At 48.9% G+C, this 23,751-nt stretch overlaps 2 protein-coding genes across 2 annotated transcripts in view; both read left to right on the top strand.

The window, feature by feature from the left end:
• The first annotated feature begins 1,477 nt into the window (after window positions 1-1,477).
• PSMD9 (proteasome 26S subunit, non-ATPase 9) lies at window positions 1,478-10,671 on the top strand. Its single transcript, XM_036354118.1, has 6 exons — window positions 1,478-1,728; window positions 5,534-5,636; window positions 7,349-7,560; window positions 8,379-8,480; window positions 9,927-10,015; window positions 10,316-10,671. The coding sequence occupies exons 1-6, from the start codon at window positions 1,591-1,593 to the stop codon at window positions 10,341-10,343; spliced, it is 672 nt and encodes a 223-aa protein (XP_036210011.1). The 5' UTR covers window positions 1,478-1,590; the 3' UTR covers window positions 10,344-10,671.
• Window positions 10,672-14,889: 4,218 nt separating this feature from the next.
• CFAP251 (cilia and flagella associated protein 251) overlaps window positions 14,890-23,751 on the top strand; it is a 47,769-nt gene continuing 38,907 nt past the window's right edge. Inside the window, exons 1-4 of the mRNA XM_036353879.1 lie at window positions 14,890-15,125; window positions 16,007-16,354; window positions 19,074-19,214; window positions 21,027-21,136. Coding sequence (XP_036209772.1) covers window positions 15,006-15,125; window positions 16,007-16,354; window positions 19,074-19,214; window positions 21,027-21,136 — 719 coding nt within the window. The 5' untranslated portion in view covers window positions 14,890-15,005. The remainder of the gene's footprint in view (window positions 15,126-16,006; window positions 16,355-19,073; window positions 19,215-21,026; window positions 21,137-23,751) is intronic.

Raw genomic sequence — 23,751 nt, 5'->3', positions numbered from 1 at the left:
AATCAGGAACACAGGTTGCATTTCATTGTTGCATCTCTTTCATCTAGGAGATTGCCTGGCACGCGGGTGTATTTCACAAGGCTGACCTTTTGGAAGAGTGCAGGCCGGTTGTTCTGAAGAATGTTCCTCGGTTAGGAGTTGAGTGTCTGTTTGCCATGACTGAATTCAGGTAAACATGTTTGAATACTACATAAGTGACGGTGTGTCGTTTCCAGTGTAGATGGGCTCTTCGGGGCTCGGCTCCACCTTTTGAAACTGGCCATGGGGAAGTAGGTTGGGGTCTTAGGGGCCAGTCTCTGGTTTTAGGGGCTAGTCTCCGCTCTTCAGAACTAGCATCAACCCTAAGGGACTAGATTCAGCTCTTAGTTCTTGGCTGGGCTATTCGCGGTTAGGCTACACCTTTCAGGGCAAAACATTAGGGGGCACATGCTACGAAATTAAGTTTCGTCAGTTTGCTTTAGGCTGGGTTGAAATTCGGGCAGCTTGCTTTGCTACTTGGGCAAGTACGTTATTGAGATGGTGTTGTTGGCTGTCAAGTGAGGGTAATGACAACCCTGGTTTCAAGAGGTTGTTTATATGAAAGGCACGTAAAACAGTGTCTGGCACATTGTAACTATTTGATAAATTATTAGTATTAATATTATTACCATCAATGCTATTTTTACCAGAATTTATAGAGATCTAATATCTGACAGGCACTGGGCCCAGCACTCAGTTCTTTACCCATCCAGCACCCAGGACAAAGTATGACACAAAGGAGGCATTCAATAAATATTTGTTGGCAAAATGTCAGCTCTGTGAGATGGATTTCTGTTGATGTGAAACTAATACACAGATGAGAAAACTGAGGCTCAGAGAAGTGAAGTGATTTAGTCAAGATCACTGCATTGCAGTAAGTGGCAAGAGCCCTGGATTTGAACACAACCATGTAGGCTTTGAAAAAAATGAGGGATAGGAATAAGAATGTTTTGTAAACCCTCCAGCACGCGTAGATGTGAAGAGCTGGATTTGAGCACCACTCACAGTGCTCTCACAATACACACAGTAGGCGCTCAATAAATGTTAGTTGAATGAATGAGGACAGAAAATGGGTCAGCTAGCCCCACAGATGTGGCTCCTGGTTGAGTGTGGGCCCAGGAACTAGGAGGTCACGGTTGGATTCCTGGTCCGGGCACAAACCTGGGTTGTGGGCTCGAACCCCAGTAGGGGGCGTGCAGGAGGCAGCGGATGGATGATATTTCTCATTGATGTTTTTATCTCTTTATGCGTCTCCCTTCCTCTCTCTAAAAATCAATTTTTAAAAAAGTCAACTAGGAAAAGAAACTAACTGGCCTTGTCCCCAGCTGTGGGGTACAGGGAACCATTCCTCCGCACACTGCGGCACGTGGAGGCACCCCCAGACCGCCGGTTCCAGCAGGGTGTGGCTTCAGGTGACCCCGCCCACCGACGAGACCGCGTCCCTAGCTCCTCCCAGCGCTCGCGGACGGGCCGACCGTGGTGTTTTGGCCCGCGGGCGGAGCCGTAGCTAAAGTCTTCTCGGGGGTCCGCAACCGGAAGCCGAGTGTCCAGGAGCCTGGCTGGAGGTCCAAGATGTCGGAGAAGGAAGACGGGTCGGGCGGGGGCTCCCCGCAGGCCAGCGCGGTGACGGTCAGCGATGTCCAGGAGCTGATACGGCGCAAGGAGGAGATCGAAGCGCAGATCAAGACCAATTATGGCGTATTGGAGAGCGTGAGTGTGGGCTCGGGGCTCCCGGGGGCGTGGGGGCGCCCCGACGCCGACGGACTCGGCCCCACCCCCGGGCCCGGGGGACTGGGAGGCCCACGGCGCCGCAACTGCGGCCTCTGTCGGTGGAGAGAGGCTCCTAACGCTGAGAACTAAACTGTGGGAATCCTAGCAAGCGTTTGTGGAGCCCTTACCCTGTGCTGGGCGTGGTTTCACGTGCTTTCGCTCCATCGGTGAGCTCATTGCATCCTCGCGGCAACCCTTTGACGTGAGCTCTGTTATTTCGCCCATTTTAGGGATGAGGAAACGGAGACGTTGCTTAGCTTAGAGCTAGTAAGTCTGCAGAGGCCGGGTGGTTGGCAATCACCGCCATCACCAGTCTGGGCTGAAAGGTTTACCAGATGTTCCGGGTTTTGCTCACCCAGCCTGATGGGGGGCAGGGCGCGCCGGAGCAGATGCTGCATTTCTGGCAAATTATTAGCGATGCTGATGCGACAGGTCAAAGGGCTGAACTTTGAGTGACAGTTAAGGCTCATTGTCCTTATTGCGTAAAAAGGAAACTGAGGCCCAGAGTGGGGTACTCCCTTGCCTAGGGTCTTGTAGCTAAAAAGTGGCAGTGGTAGAGCTCGATCCTAGGTCTGTCTGGCCCCAAAACTGATAGTTTTTCTTAAGACCACAAAGCAATTTGCAGAGAAAATAAGTTCATTACATCCTGTGTAGGGCAGATGGAATGCATTTTAGGTAATGGGAGTAAGGTGAAGTGCTGGATGGAGGCCAGGGTAACATTTTACTGGGTGCCGACTGTATACGCCCGAAGGGTGGTGGGTCATGAAGGGGAAGTCACTTGCTCAAAGTCACAAAGTGGGAATTGGTTCTCAGGCCTGTTGAATCCAGGACCTGTGCTTTTGGGTGTTATGCCAGCAATTTCTTAACCTTAAATTGCTGTCTACCATAAGCACGATGCTGTACCCATATACTTCTTGTAGTGTTATTCTCTTTGTTTTTATTTTTCATCCTCACCTGAGGATGTTTTCACTGATTTTTAGAGAGAGGAAGGGAGAGAAAAAGAGAAACATTGATGTGAGAGAGAAGCATTGATCGGCTGCCTCCCGCATTACCACGTGTGTCCGGACAGGGGTTGGAACCTGAAACTCAGGCATGTGCCCTAGGTGGGAATTGAACTAGCAACCTTTTGGTGTATGGGATGATGCTCCAACCAACTGAGCCACCCAGCCAGGGGCTCCTTGTATGTTTTGCTTTAAGTTGACTCACTTTTTTTTTTTTACTTAAATAAATTTTTTTTAAAAGGAACTTTTGCTAGTATAGTTCTATGGCATGTGAAAAAATGAGAATCTCTTCCCTTAAGTATAAGGTAAAAATGTACATCAAGATGATCCATGCAAATCTCCATTAACTGACGAGTGGCTAATAAAATGTGGTCTCTCCATACAGTGGATGTTATTTAATAAAAAGGGACGAAGCACTAACACACACCACAACGTGCGTGAACCTTGAAAGCATGATGCTGAGTGAGAAGTTCATCAAAAAGGCCACATGTCTTATGATTCTGTTTATACGAAATGTCTAGAATAGGCAACTCCATAGAGACAGGAAGTAGCTTCATGGTTGCTGGAGGCTGAGGCGAGGGGAGAATGGGAACGAGGGTGATGAAAATGTCCTAACATTGATTGTGGCGATGGTTGCTCAACCCTGCAAATATTCTAAAAACCATTGAATTATACACTTTAAATGGATGGATTGTATGGTCTGTGAATTCTATCTCAGTAAAGCTGTTAAAAACAAACTTAAGAGGCCCAGAGATAGCAGGTGACCTGTGGGTGATGTCACCAAATGGAGACTTCCTTCTTGATTATTGGAGGGTCGGGGATCCTTGGAAAGGGAGTTAGTATTTTACATTCAGGATTATTTAGTGCCCTGTGTGTGAGGCGCCATGGTGTGGGTCCCCACTTTGGAAATCAGTATCTTGTGTGGTCTTGCTTCGGGAATGCCAGTGAACTCAGTCATTGTGGAAAGGCAGGCGGCTGATAAAGGTGTGTAGCCCTGGGACATTTATGCAGCATCTGTAGAGAGTCCTGTCTTAAGGGACTATAGGGGACCCCCATCCCCCCTCCCTTGCCAATAGGAAACAGTCTGTGTAACAGTGTCCAGAGAGAAAGGGAGAGAAGCAAAGGGAATCCCTCCACCCAGTCCCTGTGTTCTCCGGGCACTGTCTCTGTGCTCACTGGTAACTACAGCCATCATTTACTACTGTGTGTATTCATTTCCTAGGGCCGCCATAACAAATGACCACAAACTAGGTGGCTTAAAACAAGATAAATTTACTCTCTCACAGTTGTGGAGGTTAGAAATGAAGTCTGAAGTAAAAGTGAAGGCAGGGTCTGAAGGACAGTCCATTCGATGCCTCTCTCCTAGTTCCTGGTGGCTACTGGCCATCCTTGGATTGTAGCTGTTTTACCCCATCTCTGCCCTCTTTCTTCACATGGCCTTCTCTCTGTGTCCCAGATGTCTCTCTCCTTTCTCTTATTCGGATGCCCGGTACTGGATTTAGGGTCCACCCCAAATCTAGGGTGAGCTCAGAGACCCTTAACTTAATTACATCTGCAAAGGTCCTTTTTCCAAATAAGATCACGTTCCCAGGTTCTGGGGTTAGGATTTGGACATATCTTTTGGGGGCCACTGTTCAACCCACTTTGCATGTTCCTGGCACTGTGCTAAGCACTCCACAGAGGTCAACTCATCAATTCCCATGCTAGGCGGGCAGCGGAGTACCTTCGTTCCCATTTAGTAAATGAGGAAGCTGAGACTGAAGGAGGGAAAGCACCCAGGTTGTTTGTGGCAGAATTCAGATCACATCAAAGGCTGTCCGACTGCAGAATCCCTCCCCTGCATCATCTTCGGTGTGTAACACGTTTCCTGCTTCTGTACATCATGCTCTGACTTACGTAGGAAAAGACTAAAATGTTAAAAGGGAATACAGTCTCATGGTCCAAATTCAAAGGCTACTAAAGGATGTAAAATGAAAAGTCTCTCTCCCTCGCTGTCCCCAGCCACCCAGTTCCTGTCCCTCATGGGCCCTTGGTGATATCAGTGTGTCCTTCCTGGGTGGGGGCCTCTTTGAAAGCCCTCTTGCATCTTTTTTACACTCAGCAGAATCCACGTTCGGCCACAGCTGGATGCGTTTCGGGGCTTTCACTCCCCTCCAGCTTCCAAGGCTGTTGGCCAGATGTCAGCTGCCTGGAGGAGGAGGGTTTGGAGGAGCCAGGGGAGGCTGGCCTTGGGGTTCATGCTCAAAGGAGTCAGTAGCCTTATCTGCACAGCTCTAACTTCTAAAAGGAAGAATGATTCACGCAGTACTTGTGTTTTTCAAAAATTAATTTAGAAAACAGGGCCCACCGAAGAGGGTACTTGTGGGAGGATGTGGGTAACATACCGAGTCTGTGCCAAGTGGTCCACAGGTGGCAGCTTTCCTTACCGTCACCTTTATGATGACTGCGGAGGAAAAGTGGGAAAGAGGTCTTTTTTAAGTTATTTTTTTTTTAATGTTTTTGTTGATTTTTCAGAGAGAGGGAGGGAGAGGGGGACAGAGAGATACAAACATTAATGATGAGAGAGAATCATTGATCAGCTGCCTCCTGCACGTTCCCCACTGGGGATTGAGCCCTAAACCCGGGCATGTGCCCTGACCGGGAATCGAACCGTGATCTTCCTGGTTCATGGGTCTATGCTCAATCACTGAGCCACACCGGGCGGGCCTGTGCGATTTTTTAAAATCCACATTTCTTTCCTCCAGCTAAAAGGTGTTGGGATGAATGAGCCGCTGGTGGACTGCGAGGGCTACCCCCGCTCAGACGTGGACCTGTACCAAGTTCGAACTGCCAGGCACAACATCGTCTGTGAGTGACCCGTAGGGCCCCACCCTGCAGAGGGGGACAGTAAAGGCACACGAATGAGATCACCAGTATCCCATGTTACCTGCTTCCCTCTCTTCCGCCTCGATAGGATTATCTCATTGCCTCCGTGGAGGAATGAGAACTCAGGGAATGGGTTAAACTCAGGGTTCAGTATTTATAGCTTCCGTTTGTTTTTAAGAGCTTCACTTCATTCTGGAAACTTTATGGAAATAACAATAGAAACCCAGGTCAGATATTGCTTCTGATCCTAATCGCATCAATTATGTGTTAGGAATTATGTTTCGCTGTTGATGATGGTGACCCAGGAACGGAGGGAGAACAGAGGTGGGCAGTGCATTTGTTTTCTGGTTCTCATATAACACATCACCACAGACTGCGTCGCCTAAAACGTCACAGACTTGTTATCTCACAGCTCGGGAGGTGAGACCTCCACATGGTGTCAATGGGCTGAGGTCAAGGTGTCGGGCCGGGCGTGTTCCCTCTGGAGGCTCCAGGGCCGAGCCCGTTTCCTTGTCTTTTCCAGCTCCTAGAGGCCGCCCGCATCCCTTGTTTCGTGGCTCCTTCCATCTTCAAAGCTGACAGTCACATCCCTCCAACTCCGATTCTGTCACATCGCTTTCTCCCATTTTGCCTCCCTCCTTCACTTAAAAAGACCCATGATGGCTTTGGGCCAGTGGTTCCCAACCCTTTTTTGGCCATGCCCCACCTAAGCATCTCTAAAACCCTGCTGCCCCCCATGACATAGAATTCTTATTACTCAAAAAGTGAACTCCTGTTCACGTGGAGGAAGCCTAAAAGGCCATTAACTTGGTCTAAACAAGCTTCCAAAGATCGGCATCCATGAAAGAGAGAAATGAAAGGACAGTTGAAGTACTGAGGAAGAAATCACTAAGAAATTGTTAAAAAATAATAATATGAAGTGATATGAAAAAATAGCAAATAAAGTTTCAAAACATAATAGAGAACTGAAATGCATAAATATATCACAATATATATTTATATACTGTATCTGAGGGCCCTAGAACCATAATAAATGCAAGAATTCACTGTTAATAACTCATTCTTGAATTGCCCCCCTTAAAAATCAAATTGCCCCCCTGTGGGGCATGTTCCCCACATTGGGAACCACTGCATTGGCCCACCCCCTGGATAATCCAGAATAACCTCGTTCTCAGGGTCATAAACTTAATCACATCGGCAAAGTCCCTCTTGCCATGTAAAGCAGCACAGTCCCGGGGACTAGGACGGGACATCTTTGCGGAGCCTTATTCACACTGCCGCAGGCGGGCAGCCAGTGGCCTGCCACCACCTCACATTAGGAGGGGATTATCACCCTGGCTGGTGTGGCTCGGTTGGCTGGGCATCATCCTGTGCACCGAGAGATCACAGGTTCGATTCCGGGTCAGGGGGTCCCGGGTCAGGGTGTGTACTGAGACACCTGATCGATGTTTCTCTCTCACATCAATGTTTCTCTCTCTCAAGTCAATAAAAAACATTTTTAAAAAAGGGAATTATCGTCTACATTTCCTGCTTCCTGACTTCTGTTACCTGTTTGAATCATGACTCCATCTGTGTGTGTTTCGGTACAAGGCTGAGCATGTAGGAAGTGCTCATGGAGTGTTCAGAGGATGAATGAGGGAGTCTTGTGTCCTCGGCTGTCGTCCTTGGCCCCTGATCCGGTTTCCTCCTCCCAGGCTTGCAGAATGATCACAAGGCGGTGATGAAGCAGGTGGAGGAGGCCCTGCACCAGCTGCATGCTCGGGACAAGGAGAAGCAGGCCCGGGACATGGCCGAGGCCCAGGAAGAGGCCATGAGCCAAAGTCTGAGCCAGAGCGAGGGCCTCAGCCCCCCTCAGGCCTTTGCCAAAGTGAACAGCATCAGCCCCGGCTCCCCTGCCAGCATCGCGGTAAGCCAGGGCCTGTCACACAGAGGATCTGTCCTGTTCACCACTGTATCCACGCATCCAGTACAGTGCTGTCATCGGCCCACAGAAACATATATTTTTAATATATTTTTGATTTCAGAGAGGAAGGGATGGGGGGAGAGAGAGAGAAACATCAATGATGAGAGAGAATCATTGATCAGCTGCCTCCTGCACACCCCCCCACTGGGGACCGATCCAGCAACCCAGGTATATATCTGGGACCAGACTTGAACCCAGGACCCTTCAGTCCGCAGGCTGATGCTCTATCCACTGAGCCAAGCTGGCTAGGACAACACAGCAAATATTTGTTGAAGGGATGAGTGCATCACCATTTGTATTCTTAGAATGAAAAGGTTACACTAGTGCCTGTGGTCAGCCTTGTGCCTATGGCTGCTCATTTGAGGGCAAACTTGTCTAAGTTCTGACCCCTCAACAAAGAGGTCCAGACTGTCCTGCATCTGTCTGCTGCCCGAACCTGGGTCAGGACCCCAGAGAGCAGCAGTTGGCTTTCCCCCACATATCTCAGCCTCCACAACTGCCAGCTCTTATCAGACATTGGGCAGACCTGGCCACCTTCTACTAGATCTGTCCTAGAAGGAGCCCCCTGGAGGAGGTGCCCAATTATCTGCCTTCTGCATGACCTCTTCGCTTTGGGTCTGTCCTGGCTCCCCCCCCCCCCCCCCCCCCAGCATGTAGAAAACACGCTCTTGGCCTTGACATTCAGTTAGGTATGGAAGGGTAAAGGGACACCAGAAGCACATCTAACCTCTAGCCTGGTTTTCCATCTCTTTTTTCTTTAGGGTCTGCAAGTGGATGATGAGATTGTGGAGTTTGGCTCCGTAAACACCCAAAACTTCCAGTCGCTGCAAAACATTGGCACCGTGGTGCAGCACAGTGAGGGGGTGAGTTGGGGGTTACGTGGGGGTCAGTAACCCTAGAGTTGCCGGAATCATAATATTTGTCCTGTTGTGACTGGTGTATTGCACTTAGCCTAATGTCTTCGTGGTCCTTCAGTGTTGTTACATATGCCAGAATTTTCTTCCTTTTTTTTTTTTTTTTTAAATATATATTTTATTGATTTTTTACAGAGAGGAAGGGAGAGGGATAGAGAGTTAGAAACACCGATGAGAGAGGAACATCGATCAGCTGCCTCCTGCACACTGCCCACTGGAAATGTGCCCGCAACCAAGGTACATGCCCTTGACCGGAATCGAACCCGGGACCCCTGAGTCCACAGGCCGACGCTCTATCCAGTGAGCCAAACCGGTCAGGGCATTTTCTTCCTTTTTAAGGGTTGCTTTTTTCACTTGGTTGACAGTATCCTTTGATGCAAAAAATTTTTTAATTTCGATGCATCTTGTTTTAATTTTTATTAAAGTAGCACATACAGCCTGGCTGGTGTGGCTCAGTTGGTTGAGTGTTGTCACATGCACCAAGGGGTCGTCGGTTCGATTCCTGGTCAGGGCACATTCCTGGGTTATAGGCTCTTTCCCTGATCAGGAGCATGTGGGAGGCAGCCGGTCAGTGTTTCGCTCTCACATTGATGTTTCTCTCCCCTTCTCCCTTCCTCTCTTTCTAAAATTAATAAAAGCATATATTTTTTAAAAATAATACATACTCATTGTTAAAAAGTTAATGGTAGAGGAAAATATAAAAGTAAACTCTGTTTTCTCGGACTCCATTCTCTCTGGGAAGTAACCACGGTTCACAGTGTTTTGGTATACCTTCCAGAAAATTTTGTATGCACCAAGCAATACATATGCTCTTTAGAAAATATACGCAAATGGGTTCATACTTTGTTGGTTTGGTTTGGTTTTGCATTCTAGAACTGCCTCCTCATTCACTGTACTATATTTGAATCATACCTTACTAAGGGATATTTTGGGTGTTTTCAGTTTTTGAATTTATAAACAGTCCTGGGATGAACACTTTGTTGATATATCCTTCTGTATTTTTTTTTTGCAAAATGTATTTTGTATGCACATTCTAATTTTAATATTTGTTAATCCTCTCCTGATGCTCTTATCCACTGAGCCAAACTGGCTAGGGCTGTGTGCACTTCTTAAAGATTTTTTGGGGGGCGGGGGGTGTCTCTGCAAGAGGATGGTACCGATTTGCAGCCCCACTGACTGGCCTGAGAGTGCCACGTCCCCCACCCACCGACTGCAGGCCAATGCTTAAAATAAGCGTCCTTGCTGACTTGATGGGCGAAAAACTGGAATCAAACCCGGGACCCTCCAGTTGGCAGGTCGACGCTCTATCCACTGATAGAGCATCTCGGCATTTTAGCCTGAATTTCTTTGAGTGCTAAGGAGGCTGAACACAAAACGAGCTCATTTTCCTTTCAGAAGCCCCTGAATGTGACAGTGATCCGCAGAGGGGAGAAACACCGGCTTAGACTTGTCCCAACGCGCTGGGCGGGGAAGGGACTGCTGGGGTAAAGTATCTGTTTTGGTTCATTCACACGGCAGTGTCCATTGTATGTTTGTTAGACATAAAGCTGGGGTGGGGGCGGGTTGGGAAATGATGGGGATCCCCCGGTGACCTGTAGAACTGATGATGAATACTGTGGCAGGAATGAGACTATGGGTGCAGAGGTGGAGGGAGCCCTGGTCTCGCTGGGCGTTTGCTTTACGGGACTAAAGAATGTAAGTGTAAAGCTCAGGAGGGCTCCCCTCCTGATCTCCCTGAATGGAGCCGTCAAACTTACGCTGTTTCTTTTCTGTTTTTCTTCCAGCTGCAACATTATTCCTTTGCAAAGCTGATTGTCCCTGAGGAACAGTATCAGGAAAGCATCTTCTGTGGCCCTAGACTTGTGTCTGGGGGGGATTTCTCCCTTCTCTCCTCTCCTGGAGTTTAAGGATCTGGAAGCCTGAACTTCTAGGTGGTAGAAGCGCTGTGGCCTCTGAGTGTAGTCTCTTGGGATTGAGGCATTGTTCAGACCTGATCTGTGCTTAGCTGATCTTTTCTGAATTAGACCACGGCCCCAAATGGGAATCTCTGATGGCAAGAGGGTGGGAGTTATTCTGACAGGTGCTGTCATGACTTTATTCTTCTAGGAATTATCTTCTCCAAATAAACAGTTTTATAGTACTGCTATGAGCATGTTATCACCCCAACTAAACTCCTTATGGACCTCTCAGCCAAAGCTCAGAACATCCTCACAGAAAGTTGGGCCCTGGCCAGTGGCTCAGTTGGTTGGAGCATTGAACTGATGTGCCAGGGTTGTGGGTTCGGTCCCGGTCAGGGCCCATGCAGGGGTCACCCGATGAGTGCATGAATAAGTGGAACAACGGAACGATGTTTCTCTCTCTCTCCTCTCTCTAAAATGAAAAAAGAAAAAAAGAGGGGTAGAACAGTAATTGTGCCAAAGTCAAATTTGATCACGATATTTCCGGAACATCCTTTATGGCACGGGGTTTCCAGACACCAGCTGCCCGTCTCCCTTTGCAGTGCGGTGTTGCTGCCCTGGATACAGAAATCTTGTTTTCAGAACTTGGACCTCCAGAGCCACAGCTGCTCCCTTTAAGAATATGACATGCATATTCCTGAAGCATTCCACATTTTTATAACAAAAAAAGAGAAAAGAATAGATAAACCAGGAGGCTCCCCAGGCAGCCCAGCAGGTGTCGGCTTTCTCATCCATAATCCACCAGAGGGCAGCAAGCTCCCTCCACTTGGAGAATAAAAATGCCTGCAGATTAGCTTCTGTTGTGGCTTTTTATCATGGAACCTTGTCACAGCCTCAGCTCAGCACTATTTTAGAAACTGCTAAGGTGTGCTTGACGTTGCTGATGGGAACAGCAGCGTGTATGGGTCCTCCTTGTTTTCTCTCTAACACAGCAAAGTGGATTTCAGTGATTCCTAGGGACTAGTCTTCGCTCTTTACTATTTATTCCCGCAGTTCGTGCAGTCCCCTCTCCTTCAGAGATCTGGCTCACTCTGCCAGGGCATCTGTGTCTCTTGGGACTGAATTTGCTTGGGTTGGACACAGGTACCAGCTGGCCCTGACGGGAGTCAGCATTGGCCTGTGCTTCCTGCCATGGGTTCTCACACTCAGCTGGGAAGCCTTCCTGTGGAGGGTCTTCCCCAAACTTACTCCAGCCCCACCTCCCCGCGCATTCCCCTCCCACAGCCATGGTGTTGACCAAGCTTTGCTGTTTCAATTGGGTGTTCTAATTCCAAGTGTTTTCAATCTTTTTTATAAGCCCTAGTACAGTGGTTCTCAACCTTAGCTGCACATTAGAATCACCTGGGAATCTTCTTAAAATCCTGATTTCTGGGCCTCATCCTCCGGAAATTCTGTTTCTTTGTGATGGGGTGGGACCACAACATTAGTAACAAAGAAACAGAATTTCTGGAGGATGAGGCCCAGAAATCAGGATTTTAAAAAGATTCCCAGGTAATTCTAATGTGCAGCCAAGGTTGAGAACCACTGTACTAGACCAGTGGTCGGCAAACTCATTAGTCAACAGAGCCAAATATCAATAGTACTTCTTCAAAATAGACTCTCTCAGGCCGAAAACTGACTTCTGCACATGGGCCATGAAGTTTCAATCGCACTGTATGCGTGCCCGCATGTGGTATTTTGTGGAAGAGCCACACTCAAGGGGCCAAAGAGCCGCGTGTGGCTCGTGAGCTGCAGTTTGCCGACCATGACCCTAGACTCTAATCAACACAGCTTCTCCCATCCAGGGGTGGGGGTGGGGGTGGGGGTGAGGAGGATCACTTGCATTTTCCTCAAGTGATAGCAGTGTTCTGCATCATGCCTTTGGCTGGTTTCCTGCAGGTCTCCTTTTGAAAAAACCTCGGGATGGCCAGGTGTGCCCTCTTCCATGAGATTCTAGGGGAGGGTCACTGAGAAGTAGAATGATCCTAATTTTTTTTTTAATATATTTTTTATTAATTTGAGAGAGGAAGTGAGAGATAGAAACATCAATGATGAGAGAGAATCATTGATTGGCTGCCTCCTGCACACCCCCCCACTGGATGGAGCCTGCAACCCAGCCAGGCATGTGCCCTGACCCAGAATCCAACCCTGACCTGGTTCATAGGTCCATGTTCAACCACTGAGCCACATTGGCCAGGCGATCCTAATAGATTTAACCAAACTGGATTTGCAGAAACGTTTTGTGATAAGAACAGCAAGATAATGTACCCTCTACTGTAATCTCCCGGCTAGCTTAAAATTCTCTAAACACTTTCTACCCCAGTGAGGAGGTGTGGAAGACATCTAAGTGCAGCTTCCGCTAGACCGGGAAATTTAGACGGCTTTTGGAAAAGAATTTTTACCAAAACATTTCATACTTCTTCACTTAATCTTGTTAAACCTTCAGAAAGTCAAAACTGCTAGTGTTCGCCGCTGCAGTTTCTCTGGATGGCTCCACGGGAAAAGCGGATGGAGCCGCCCCAGTCGCGGTGGTGCCTCTCCGGGGAGACCGGCAGGGGGCGCGCGGGCCGGCTCGCGGCCGCTTTCTGGGCACGTGACCACCGTACCGCCCTTTCGCTTTACGGCACGTCGCCTGCCGCGGCGGCGGTTACCATGGGGATAGGGCTTGGGTGGCAACCGTAACTAGGGAGCCGGTGTTGGAGAAGCGGCCGCTGGGAAGTGGCTGAGTCCAAGCGGCGGGACCACCGTGGCCTTTTGAGGACCTGGCTGGGCGCGCTCTGTGAGTCAGGGTCGCAGGCCGCGTGGTCCGCGCAGGGGGTGCCCAGCAAAGCAGGACTTGGTGCCTCAGGGGGTGCTCACCCCAGTCGGGCAGGGCCGGGCCTGGGCGGCCCGCAGACCACACACCTTCGCTTCCCACCCCCTCCGACCGCCGCCCCTCGCCCCTGCATCCAGATTCACTGGCCAGGTCTGGCATTGGGAAGAGGCTCTGTGCCAGGGGCCCTGGACTTGACATCAGTAATTTTTCAGGTGGAGGAACAGCGGGAGAAGGGTCTGCTGCTTGCCAGCTGTGTGACCTTGAATAGTCACTTCAACTCCCAGAGCCTCAAATTCTCAAGTTTGTTGTAAGGAATAAATGAGAGGAAAAAAGGCTTTTTAAACAGTTGCTACCATTTCTCAAGCACTATGGGCCACAACTGTGTTGAGCGTTTTATCTATATCATATAATCTTCACAATAACCCCAGAATCGGGAGTTATTTTTTGTGTGTGTGTGTGTGTATATATATATACACTTATTTAATTATTTATTTCAGAGAGGAGGGGCGAAGGAGAGAGAAATATCAATGATGAGAGAGAATCATTGATCAGCTGCCTCCTGCATGCCCCACACTGGGGATCAAGCCTGCCACCCAGGCATGTGCCCTGACTGAAATTAAATCGTGACCTCCTGGTTCATAGGTTAACACTCAACCACTGAGCCACACAGGCTGGGCACAGAGCCTGTGCTTGCTTATTTTTTAATTTATTTTTGAGCAAATAAAGGTTTATTACAGAAAAGCTCCCTGCTACAGGGAGAAGGTCTAAGCGGGTTGCCCGAGCCTGTGCTTTTAACCACAAAGCTACACTGCTTCTTAGTCATTATTGGAATGGTCAGCAATGCCTGGGTTACGCATGTTGCTGCCTGTTGGAATAGGAATATCTTTAACACGAGTTAGAGAGCTCTGAAGTTATTTCTAGAAAGATGAGAGGCCCTGGGATCAATATTGTCAAGATTTGGGACAGGCTTTCCCAGGAGTCTGACATTCTTTTTATTCCCATGGAAAGGAGTCAGAGCTGGTATTGCACATTTTATCAGTAGATGAGGTCACCAAGGGATGAACATGGGAAACAGAGGGTCTTGCTGATTATTATGGTCAAATTTCTCTAGAGGAGACGCCACAGAGAAGAATGTCAGATGCAGAGGGAAACCCACTAGAAGAAGGAGAAGATGGAGAGACAGAAATGAAAGAAGAAGAACATCCAGATTATCCTGAAGAGGAAGAAAATGTACCACAGCAATCAGAGGATGACCTATTACCATGGAGAGAGACTCAGGAGGAGAAAGAGGCGGAGGAGGAAGGGGAAGGAAACCTGAAGGAGGAGGAAAGGAAAGGAAACCTGAAGGAGGAGGAAAGGAAAGGAAACCTGAAGGAGGAGGAAGGGAAAGGAAACCTGAAGGAGGAGGAAAGGAAAGGAAACCTGAAGGAGGAGGAAGGGAAAGGAAACCTGAAGGAGGAGGAAGGGGAAGGAAGCCTGAAGGAGGAGGAAGGGGAAGGAAGCCTGAAGGAAGAGGAAGGGGAAGGAAACCTGAAGGAGGAGGAAGGGGAAGGAAACCTGAAGGAGGAGGAAGGGAAAGGAAGCCTGAAGGAGGAGGAAGGGGAAGGAAGCCTGACGGAGGAGGAAGGGGCAGGAAACCTGAAGGAGGAGGAAGGGGAAGGAAGCCTGACGGAGGAGGAAGGGGAAGAAACAGAGGAAAAGGCTGAAGCAGCACTGGCAGAGATGGTTGCAGGATCCCAGGAAGAAATCGCAGGGGTGTCCCAACAGCTCACCATGGCCATGATCAATTTGGAGAGACTCTCATCCACTGATTCCCAGTCACTCATGTCAGAAACTTCTCTAGTAAGTAGCAATCGTCATTCATTCATTCATTCATTCATAACCATTCATTGAATGTTTACTATATGCCAGGCTATGGGGATACAAAACCAAGTAAGACACAGTTCATTTTTCATTCTCTTGGGTTCTAGGGTGTGTAGGGAGCCAGACCCACAACCGAACATTATAAAACAATGTGCTAAGTGCCGAGATTGAGAGGTGTCTAGGAGATATTTTTCAAACAAGGACAAATTAACACAGTTTGAAGGGTGGTCCAGGAGAGCTTCCTGGAGGAGGAGCTGACTTTAAAGGGCTGGTCGGCGTTAGCTGGTTGGTGTGCTGTCAGTGTGATAATAGTAACATAAACTCCCCAGAGACCCTCCCTGTAGGAGAAACTCGGCTCTGGTCCGGGAGACCTGACTCTCTGGCTAGTCGGCCATTTGGAGGCCACCAGGAGAATGACTACTGTTGTGGGGTGCTGGCAGGCCAGGGATAAACCGGCCACACCCACGATTCATGTTATTTGAATACCAAGATGCCCAGGCTCCTTTTATTTTTTTTATATATTTTATTGATTTTTTTACAGAGAGGAAGGGAGAGAGATAGAGAGTTAGAAACATCGATGAGAGAGAATCATCGATCAGCTGCCTCCTGCACATCTACTGGGGATGTGCCCGCAACCCAGGAACATGCCCTTGACCGGAATCGAACCCGGGACCTCTCAGTCCGCAGGCCGACGCTCTATCCACTGAGCCAAACCGGTTTCGGCCCAGGCTCCTTTTAAAAACACTTCCTAGTTCCAGGGTGAGGCTAACCCTGAGCCTGGCTGACTTAGGAAAAGGAAGGGAAATAAGTGAGGACGTGTCGTATTTGGAATCACAATCTCCTTTTATTTCTTTTTAAAGACAATTGATAGGGAGTCAGAGCATTCATTGCAAACAGAGAGTTTGAGCACCCTGAGCTCACCCTCCGACTATGAGTTGGCGCTCACCAGTTCTGAAGAAAAACTGATAATTTCCCTTCAAAAGAAAATGGCCCATCTGTCCTCAGGGGAACTGGCCCAAGAAAAAGTTTCAGAACCAGTAAAGGAGGAAAAGAGACGAGAAAAAAAAGTATCCTACGTCGACAAGGGAAAAGAGGAAGAATTGCAGCCCAAAGCCCACACCCCCGTGACGGGCTCGGACTCGCTGGTGTCCACCAGCAGTAAGGACACTTTGTTTCAAAAGGACGACGGGGCCAAGGTGTATCCCTTGGTAAGTGTAGCACACTTCTGTGTTTTCCCAGGTACTTTGAGAGTATTGTGAAAGGGGGAAAAAAATACCACCAGAAAGATCCTTTAAGAACTAATCACAGACTCTGTATTTTAAAGTCCAGTTCAGAGCTCTGGCTGGAGATGTGGACATGAAGGAGGGCTGCCTCTGGGTTCAACAGTGTTGCTCTGCAGGCAGGAAATTCTTGTGTCACTTGTCTTTGCACAGGGTGCTGTTTTTTTGGGGGGGGCGGCGGGGATTCAGAATCCATCTCTCCCTCTCCCCTCTCCTCCCCACTCCTTTCCTCCCTTTCTCTTTCCCCTCCCTCTCCCTCTCCTTCTCCCCTCCCTCTTCTCTTTCTCTTTCTTCCTCCCTCCCTCATTCTCTCCCTCACAGTACAACTCCTCCATCCCATCAATTCCTTCTTTTAAAATTTTTAGTGATTTTTTAGAGAGAGAGGAAGGGAGAGGGAGAGAGAAACGTTGACTGTGAGGGTGACATACTTATTGGCTGCCTCCTGCACACCCCCAACTGAGGACTGAGCCCGGAACGCTGGCGCGTGTCCTGACCAGGAGTCTAACCAGCAGCCTTTCGGTGTGCGGGATGACCCCACCCAACCGCGCCACAGCAGCCAGGGCATCGGTTCCTTCTTTTCCCCTCCTCTCCTCACCCCTCCTGCCTTCATTGGTTCCTGAGAACGGAAAGCCACTGGGAAAGGCACCAGGCAGCCCAGGGGAACCTGCCTTCACGGCCGGCCGCTGACAGTATTCCAGGAGGCACCATCTGCCAGGAGTAAAAATATTATCGTTTACCAAGGGAAGGAGGAGAAGGGCTTTTCCCCCCCTTCTTTCTCCATCTGCTGGTTTCTGAAAATTGTTTCCTAGGATTCATCCCCTTCCCCTGCCCGCCCCCCCCCCCCTTTTCTCCTTTTCCCCTGTAGATTCATGGCTGTGGAAGATTTGTGATTGAGTGTGTATGAACAGGGGTCCTCAAACTTTTTAAACAGGGGGCCAATTCACTGTCCCTCAGACCGTTGGAGGGCCGGACTATAGTTTTAAAAAAAAAACTATGAACAAATTCCTATGCTCACTGCACATATCTTATTTTGAAGTAAAAAAAAAAACAGGAACAAATACAGTATTTGTATTTGCATATGGCCCGTGGGGCCGTAGTTTGAGGACGCCTGGTCTATGAAGTACTTAACTTCATTCCTAACACATAGGGAGCACTTGGCAGGTGTTAATGAGATGAGGAGGAGGAGGAGGATGAGGAGGAGGATGAGGGTGGGAAAATGCCTAGCGGGAAACGCAGACAACTGACAGATCCTTTCTGTTGGTGTGGCCACTCTGAGCCCCGGAGTTCCAGGTTAAACTTGAGCTGCTCAGCCTGGAAGAAAGAATCGTTGAGTTTTAGAGCCAGTGAAGACTTTTGCCTTGATCCGCCAGCTACCGGGACATCAGGGACTGTCACTCGGGAGAGCAAGTGGTCTCTGTGTCGGGGCCCCGCTCTCTGGACCTGACAAAAGCCACTGCCCACGTGCCCTGGACTGGGAATCGAACGGTGGCCTCGTGATGCATGGCACAAGGCTCCAGCAACTGAGCCACACCAGCCAGGGCAATTAACGTGTATTTGAATAAGGACTTCCTTAGTCAGTGCCTAGAACAAAACACCACGAAGTGTTTTCCAAGAGTTCAGTTAACACTCAGCGTTGTGCCAGGGGTCCCAGGGGTCCAGTTAGCCTCGGGCTCACTGCAGAACTGGAACTTTCCTGGACCTTTTTGCTTTGCTGATTTGTTTAGCTCTTTTTCCTTTTATCTTTTCTCCTTTCCTGCTGAGTTAGTTTCCTTCCACGTCCAGCGTGGAGTAGGGTTCGGCATCTGAAAGAGGAGCCTCACAACAAATGAGAGAAAAAGACACGAGATAATTTGGAAATGTCGGGGAGCCAGGCGGGCAAGTCCAGCTCAAGGAGAGAGAGACTTCCCCGGATGCTCTGGCTGCTCCAACCTTTGATTTGGTCTGGGGCAGCCCTAGGGTAAGGAGGTTTCAATGACACACAGATTAGGTCATAGCATGACCCTTAGGCAATTTACATGATTGAAGGTAGGGAGGTTGCTTCAGCTACCATTATCTAGATTAACTGGGTGGTACACAGCCCTGACCTTTGCTAGGGCTTCAAGGTTACTAACTTTTGGGGTCTCTGTCTATACTCAGCTAATAAAGACAGTAAATGGTTTCCAGCACTTTCCTTTTGCCTTTATTGTTTCTTCTTCCTGTTAAAATGAATAGATGCTCTTTATTTATTTATTTATTTTTAAAGGCAGGATTCCACTTCTTGCACCCTCCCCACCCCAACCCCTTCTGCCTGAGGTGACTACTATTACAGTTTGGTATAACTGTAACCATCTCCTGTCCCCTCTGTGCTGGTGGCATCCAGACCAGCTGTGGCTTTCCCCACCTGCACCTCCTGGGCATCACTTTATGCACTTCGACATTAATTTAGCTCCTACTGTTTACCTAGTGCTGGTCATGCCGAGAATAAAGGAAAAAGCCTTGTTCCTCACGATAACCCTTGAGGGACCCACAGGCCATTGCCTGGGTACCGGACTTATGTCCAGAACTATGATGGGGCTGCAAAGGGGAGAAGGGAGGAGGGAAGCGCCTGGAGTCGCAGCTCGGGCTGGACACATGGTAGCGTCTTGCTGGTCTTGCCTTTGTCTTCCAGACCATGACTTGGAAGTTCGGATGGAACAGTTCTCTCCCTGTGTACTACATCCGAGACGAAGAGCAGCGGGTGCTCCTGTACGCCAACGCCCACACCGCGGTCATCTACAACGTTTACAAGAACACTCAGCATCACCTTCGGGTAGGCGGCTGTTCCCCTGCGGGCCCCAGAGGCCATCTTCAGCTTGGCTACAGCAGTTCGTTTTTTATTCCCGGGGCTGACTTCACTCCGCATCACCCTCATGCTTCCCCACCTCTCCTCTGAACTGTGGCACATCCTGTGTTCAGGAACACATTTTATTGTTCGCTGTCTCTCCGATTCCAATCAGAATCAATTTACAAACAGCCGCGGATTTTAATTTTATAGCAACACGAGTTTAAAATATCTGCGTGTTTCACATTTCCGTAGAAACGTGGCCAGAATAGATTGTGTTGTCTCCGCAGGACTACGCACAAAGGGCTTCCGACCGACCGTGTTAACCCTTGGCTTCCCTTCCAGCTTTCAAAGGGCTTTGGTCCTCTTACTCATGCTGGGAGGTGGGGTCAGTTTGTCCTCCACAACTTTCTTCTTGTTCACCCCGCCCCGCGCCCCCCCACACCACTCTGCGTCTTCTGCTCTGGCACCGGTGGCCCGTTTCCTGGCCGTCGTTTACCCGTCCAAGTGCCGCGTTTCCTTGGTGTCTGACTTCCCAATAGTTAACCTCATAGACCAGTGATGGCGAACCTATGACACGCGTGTCAGAGGTGACATGCAAACTCATTTTTTTGGTTGATTTTTCTTTGTTAAATGGCATTTAAATATATAAAATAAATATCAAAAATATAAGTCTTTGTTTTACTATGGTTGCAAATATCAAAAAATTTCTATATGTGAAACGGCACCAGAGTTAAGTTAGGGTTTTTCAAAATGCTGACACGCCGAGCTCAAAGGGTTCGCCATCACTGTGATAGACAGTTCTCTGTTACCCTTTCAGTGAACATGTATTTTTTAAATTCTTATTTTATTTGATTTTTTAAAAAATATATTTTATTGATTTTTTACAGAGAGGAAGGGAGAGAGATAGAGAGTTAGAAACATCGATGAGAGAGAAACATCGATCAGCTGCCTCCTGCACATCTTCTACTGGGGATGTGCCCGCAACCCAGGTACATGCCCTTGACTGGAATCGAACCTGGGACCTCTCAGTCCGCAGGCCGACGCTCTATCCACTGAGCCAAACCGGTTAGGGCGGCTTATTTGATTTTTTAAATATATTTTTTTATTGATTTCAGAGAGGAAGGGGGAGGGAGAGAGAGATAGAAGCATCAGTGATGAGAGAGAATCATCGATCGGCTGCTGCCTGCACGCCCCCCACTGGGGATGGAGCCTCTCACCCGGGCACGTGCCCTGGACTGGGAATGGAACGGTGACCTCTCGGTGCATGGCACAAGGCTCAACCAACTGAGCCACACCAGCCAGGGCAATCAACATACATTTTAATAAGGACTTCTTTAGTCAATGCCTAGAGCAGCGGTTCTCAACCTGTGGGTCGCGACCCCTTTGGCGGTCGAACGACCCTTTCACAGGGGTCGCCTAAGACCATCCTGCATATCAGATATTTACATGACGATTCATAACAGTAGCAACATGACAGTGATGAAGTAGCAACGAAAATAATTTTATGGTTGGGTCACAACATGAGGAACCGTATTTAAAGGGCCAGAAGGTTGAGAACCACTGAACTAGAACAAAACACCACGAAGTGTTTTCTAAGAGTTCAGTTAACACTCAGGATTGTGCCGGGGTCCCAGACACGTGGCTGCAACGGAAGGCACCTGCCTCCTAGAAGTAGAATTTCCAGCCCGATGCGCCGGGGAAGGGGCTCGGCTCTCTGCGGGGCCCCAGTCTTTCCTGCCGATACCAGGGCTGGGCTGCATCCTCCATGTTTCAAAGCTGCTTTCCCCGTTTCCGTAGGGCCACCCCAACGTGATCTCCTGCATGTGCGCCAGCGAGGACAGGCGGTGGATCGCCACGGCCGACAGAGGGCCCGACTGCCTGTTGATGATCTGGGACTCCTTCACAGGGTAGGCTTGGCGCCGTCACTCCCTCCCCTCCCCCGCCGTCCCCCCCCTCCCAGTTTTCGTAGAATATCTGCCACTGTGACCAGCAGGCAGTGAACAGTGCCGTGCGTGCGGGGACGTGAAGCCAGGGATGGGGCACAGGTGAGTGGGAGGTTGCCTGGGAAGCCCGGCTGTCTTGTCGCCTCGAGGCCTGATGGACATGGCCTGGGCGAATTTCCCATTTACGATTCTTGGTTCTTTCAGCCCAGAAACTCCGTTTGTTGTGCCCCAGAGTGGCCTGGGCTGAGGGGAGCCAGGTCGCACTACCCGGCTTGGAGGCCCAGAGAAGTGAGGACTGTCCCCGTCCAGTCATACCTGTCGTTTTCCTTTCCCGCAGCTGCTGCACGAAAGGACCACCAGCTGGGAGGCTTAAAATGACAGGTTTCTCAGTTCACGAGTCCAGCAGTTGGAAGCCGGCTGGTTCGGACTCTCCTGGGAGAGTCTGTCCCATGTCCTCTCCCAGCTGCTGGTGGCGGCGGGCGAGCCCCGGTGCTCATGGCTAGTAGGCCAGTCCTCCAGGCTGTTTCCATCCTCACACGGCCTTTCCCCCTACGCGTCTCTCTGTGCCTTCTCTTCTGTGCGGACACCAGTCATTGGATTCAGGGCCCACCCTCGTCCAGTGTCACCTCATCTGAACCGAATTAATTACATCTGCAAAGCCCCTGTTTCTAAATGAGATCACATGCGGAGGTTCTGGGTAGACAGGAATTTCACTACCTAGACCACTGCACTGACCTGCCGGGATTGTGGGGGAGAGCGGCCGGCACAGTGCCTGGCGCCGCTTCTCGGAAGCTCCTCCTCCCCAGGCCCCGCGGGCCCCTTGCAGTCGCTTATCCTTTGATTTTTTTCTTTCTTCTTCTTTTTAAAAAAAATATATTTTATTGATTTTTTACAGAGAGGAAGGGAGAGGGATAGAGAACCAGAAACATTGATGAGAGAGAAGCATCGATCAGCTGCCTCCTGCACACCCCCTACTGGGGATGCACCCGCAACCAAGGTACATGCCCTTGACCGGAATCGAACCCAGGACCCTTCAGTTCGCAGGCCGACGCGCTATCCACTGAACCAAACCGGTTCGGCCTTTGATTTTTTTTTATTTATAAAGCAGTCTCCCCACTAGACTGGGAGCAACGTGAGGCAGTGATTTTTTTTTTTAATTACAAAGTAAAGCATATATATCCCAGCCAGGTGGCTCAGTTGGTTGGAGTATCATCCTGTACACCCAAAAGTTTGCAGGTTTGATTCCTGGTCAGGGCACATACCTAGGTTGCAGGTTCAATCCCCAGTCATGTGCTTGTGGGAGCAACCGATGTTTCTCTCTCACATCAGTGTTTCTCTCTCTCTCGCGCTCTCTCTCTCTCTCTCTCATCCTCTCTCTCTAAAATCAGTAAGTAGCCAACCGACTTAGTGATTGAGTGTCAACCCATGAACCAAGAGGTTCAATTCCTGGTCAGGACATATGCCTGGATTGGGGCTCAATCTCCAGTAGGGGGTGTGCAGGAGGCAGCCAATCCATGATTCTCTTTTATCATTGATGTTTCTGTCTCTCTCCCTCTCCCTTCCTCTCTGAAAAAAAAAAAAAAATCAATATATCTTCAGGTGAGGGTTAAAAAAATTTACAAAGTAAAGGGTATCTGTGGCTAACAATTCAAGCAATAGGTCGCTATGAGTTTTATGATTCGCAAATGACTTGGGGACCCAGAAAAGATTATTTGGTTTGGAATTAATATTCACTTTATTAAAGTGACAAATTGAAAATTATAGTTCTTCTTTAAGCTTTTCCTTCAACTTATAAATCTTATTTTATTTATGAACCTAGCATATTTTTGCAATCTCCTTTAAGGGGATTTTGATTAATGTTTGGCTCCACTTACAAATTTGATTATTTACTCCTTTTAAACATTTTAAGCTGCATTTAAAAGTTGAATATACTTGGTTTCATCTTTAAGTTCTGTAGTAGTCTCATTAACAACTAAATCCTTCACCCATGCTTAAGTGATTCTTGTAAATCTAATAAATTAGACATAAGTATGGCAAATCTTAAGTTCTCTTAAGCGTCCTAATATTGTTTATAAACCTAATACGATTTGAATTTAAAATTATGTCAAAATCAATTATGTACTTTGAATTAGAATCACAAATATAGTATTAGAGACTTTGATATATTAAATTCTCTTAAACATCACCCATACTATCTAATAAAGAGGTAATATGCAAATTGATCATCACTCCAACACACAAGATGGCCGCTCCCACATGGACACAAGATGGCTGGCAGGGGAGGGCAGTTGGGGGTGTCCAGGCCTGCAGGGGAGGGCAGTTGGGGGTGTCCAGGTCTGCAGGGGAGGGTAGTTGGGGGCAACCAGGCCTACAGAGGAGGGCAGTTGGGGGTGACCAGGCCTGCAGGGGAGGGCAGTTGGAGGGACCAGGCCTGCAGGGGAGGGCAGTTGGGGGTGACCAGGCCTGCAGGGGAGGGCAGTTAGTGGCAATCGGGCCAGCAGGGGAGCAGTTAGGCATCAATCAAGCTGGCACGGAAGTGGTTAGGGGCAGTCAGGCAGGCAGGCAGGTGAGCGGTTGGG

The sequence above is a fragment of the Myotis myotis genome, unplaced genomic scaffold (assembly GCF_014108235.1).
Source record: "Myotis myotis isolate mMyoMyo1 unplaced genomic scaffold, mMyoMyo1.p scaffold_m19_p_20, whole genome shotgun sequence".
Classification (NCBI taxonomy): Eukaryota; Metazoa; Chordata; class Mammalia; order Chiroptera; family Vespertilionidae; genus Myotis; species Myotis myotis.
The sequence above is the reverse complement of the archived record's forward strand: the minus strand, read 5'-3'. Positions and strand labels throughout refer to the sequence as shown.

What these genes read in the sequence shown, in the direction of transcription:
- PSMD9 (XM_036354118.1), top strand. Translation starts at nt 1,591, where the DNA reads ATGTCGGAGAAGGAAGACGGGTCGGGCGGGGGCTCCCCGCAGGCCAGC. An exon ending in TGCCAGGCACAACATCGTCT is followed by an intron (nt 5,637 to 7,348) that starts GTGAGTGACCCG and finishes TCCTCCTCCCAG; the next exon opens with GCTTGCAGAATGATCACAAG. An exon ending in GCGGGGAAGGGACTGCTGGG is followed by an intron (nt 10,016 to 10,315) that starts GTAAAGTATCTG and finishes TTTTTCTTCCAG; the next exon opens with CTGCAACATTATTCCTTTGC.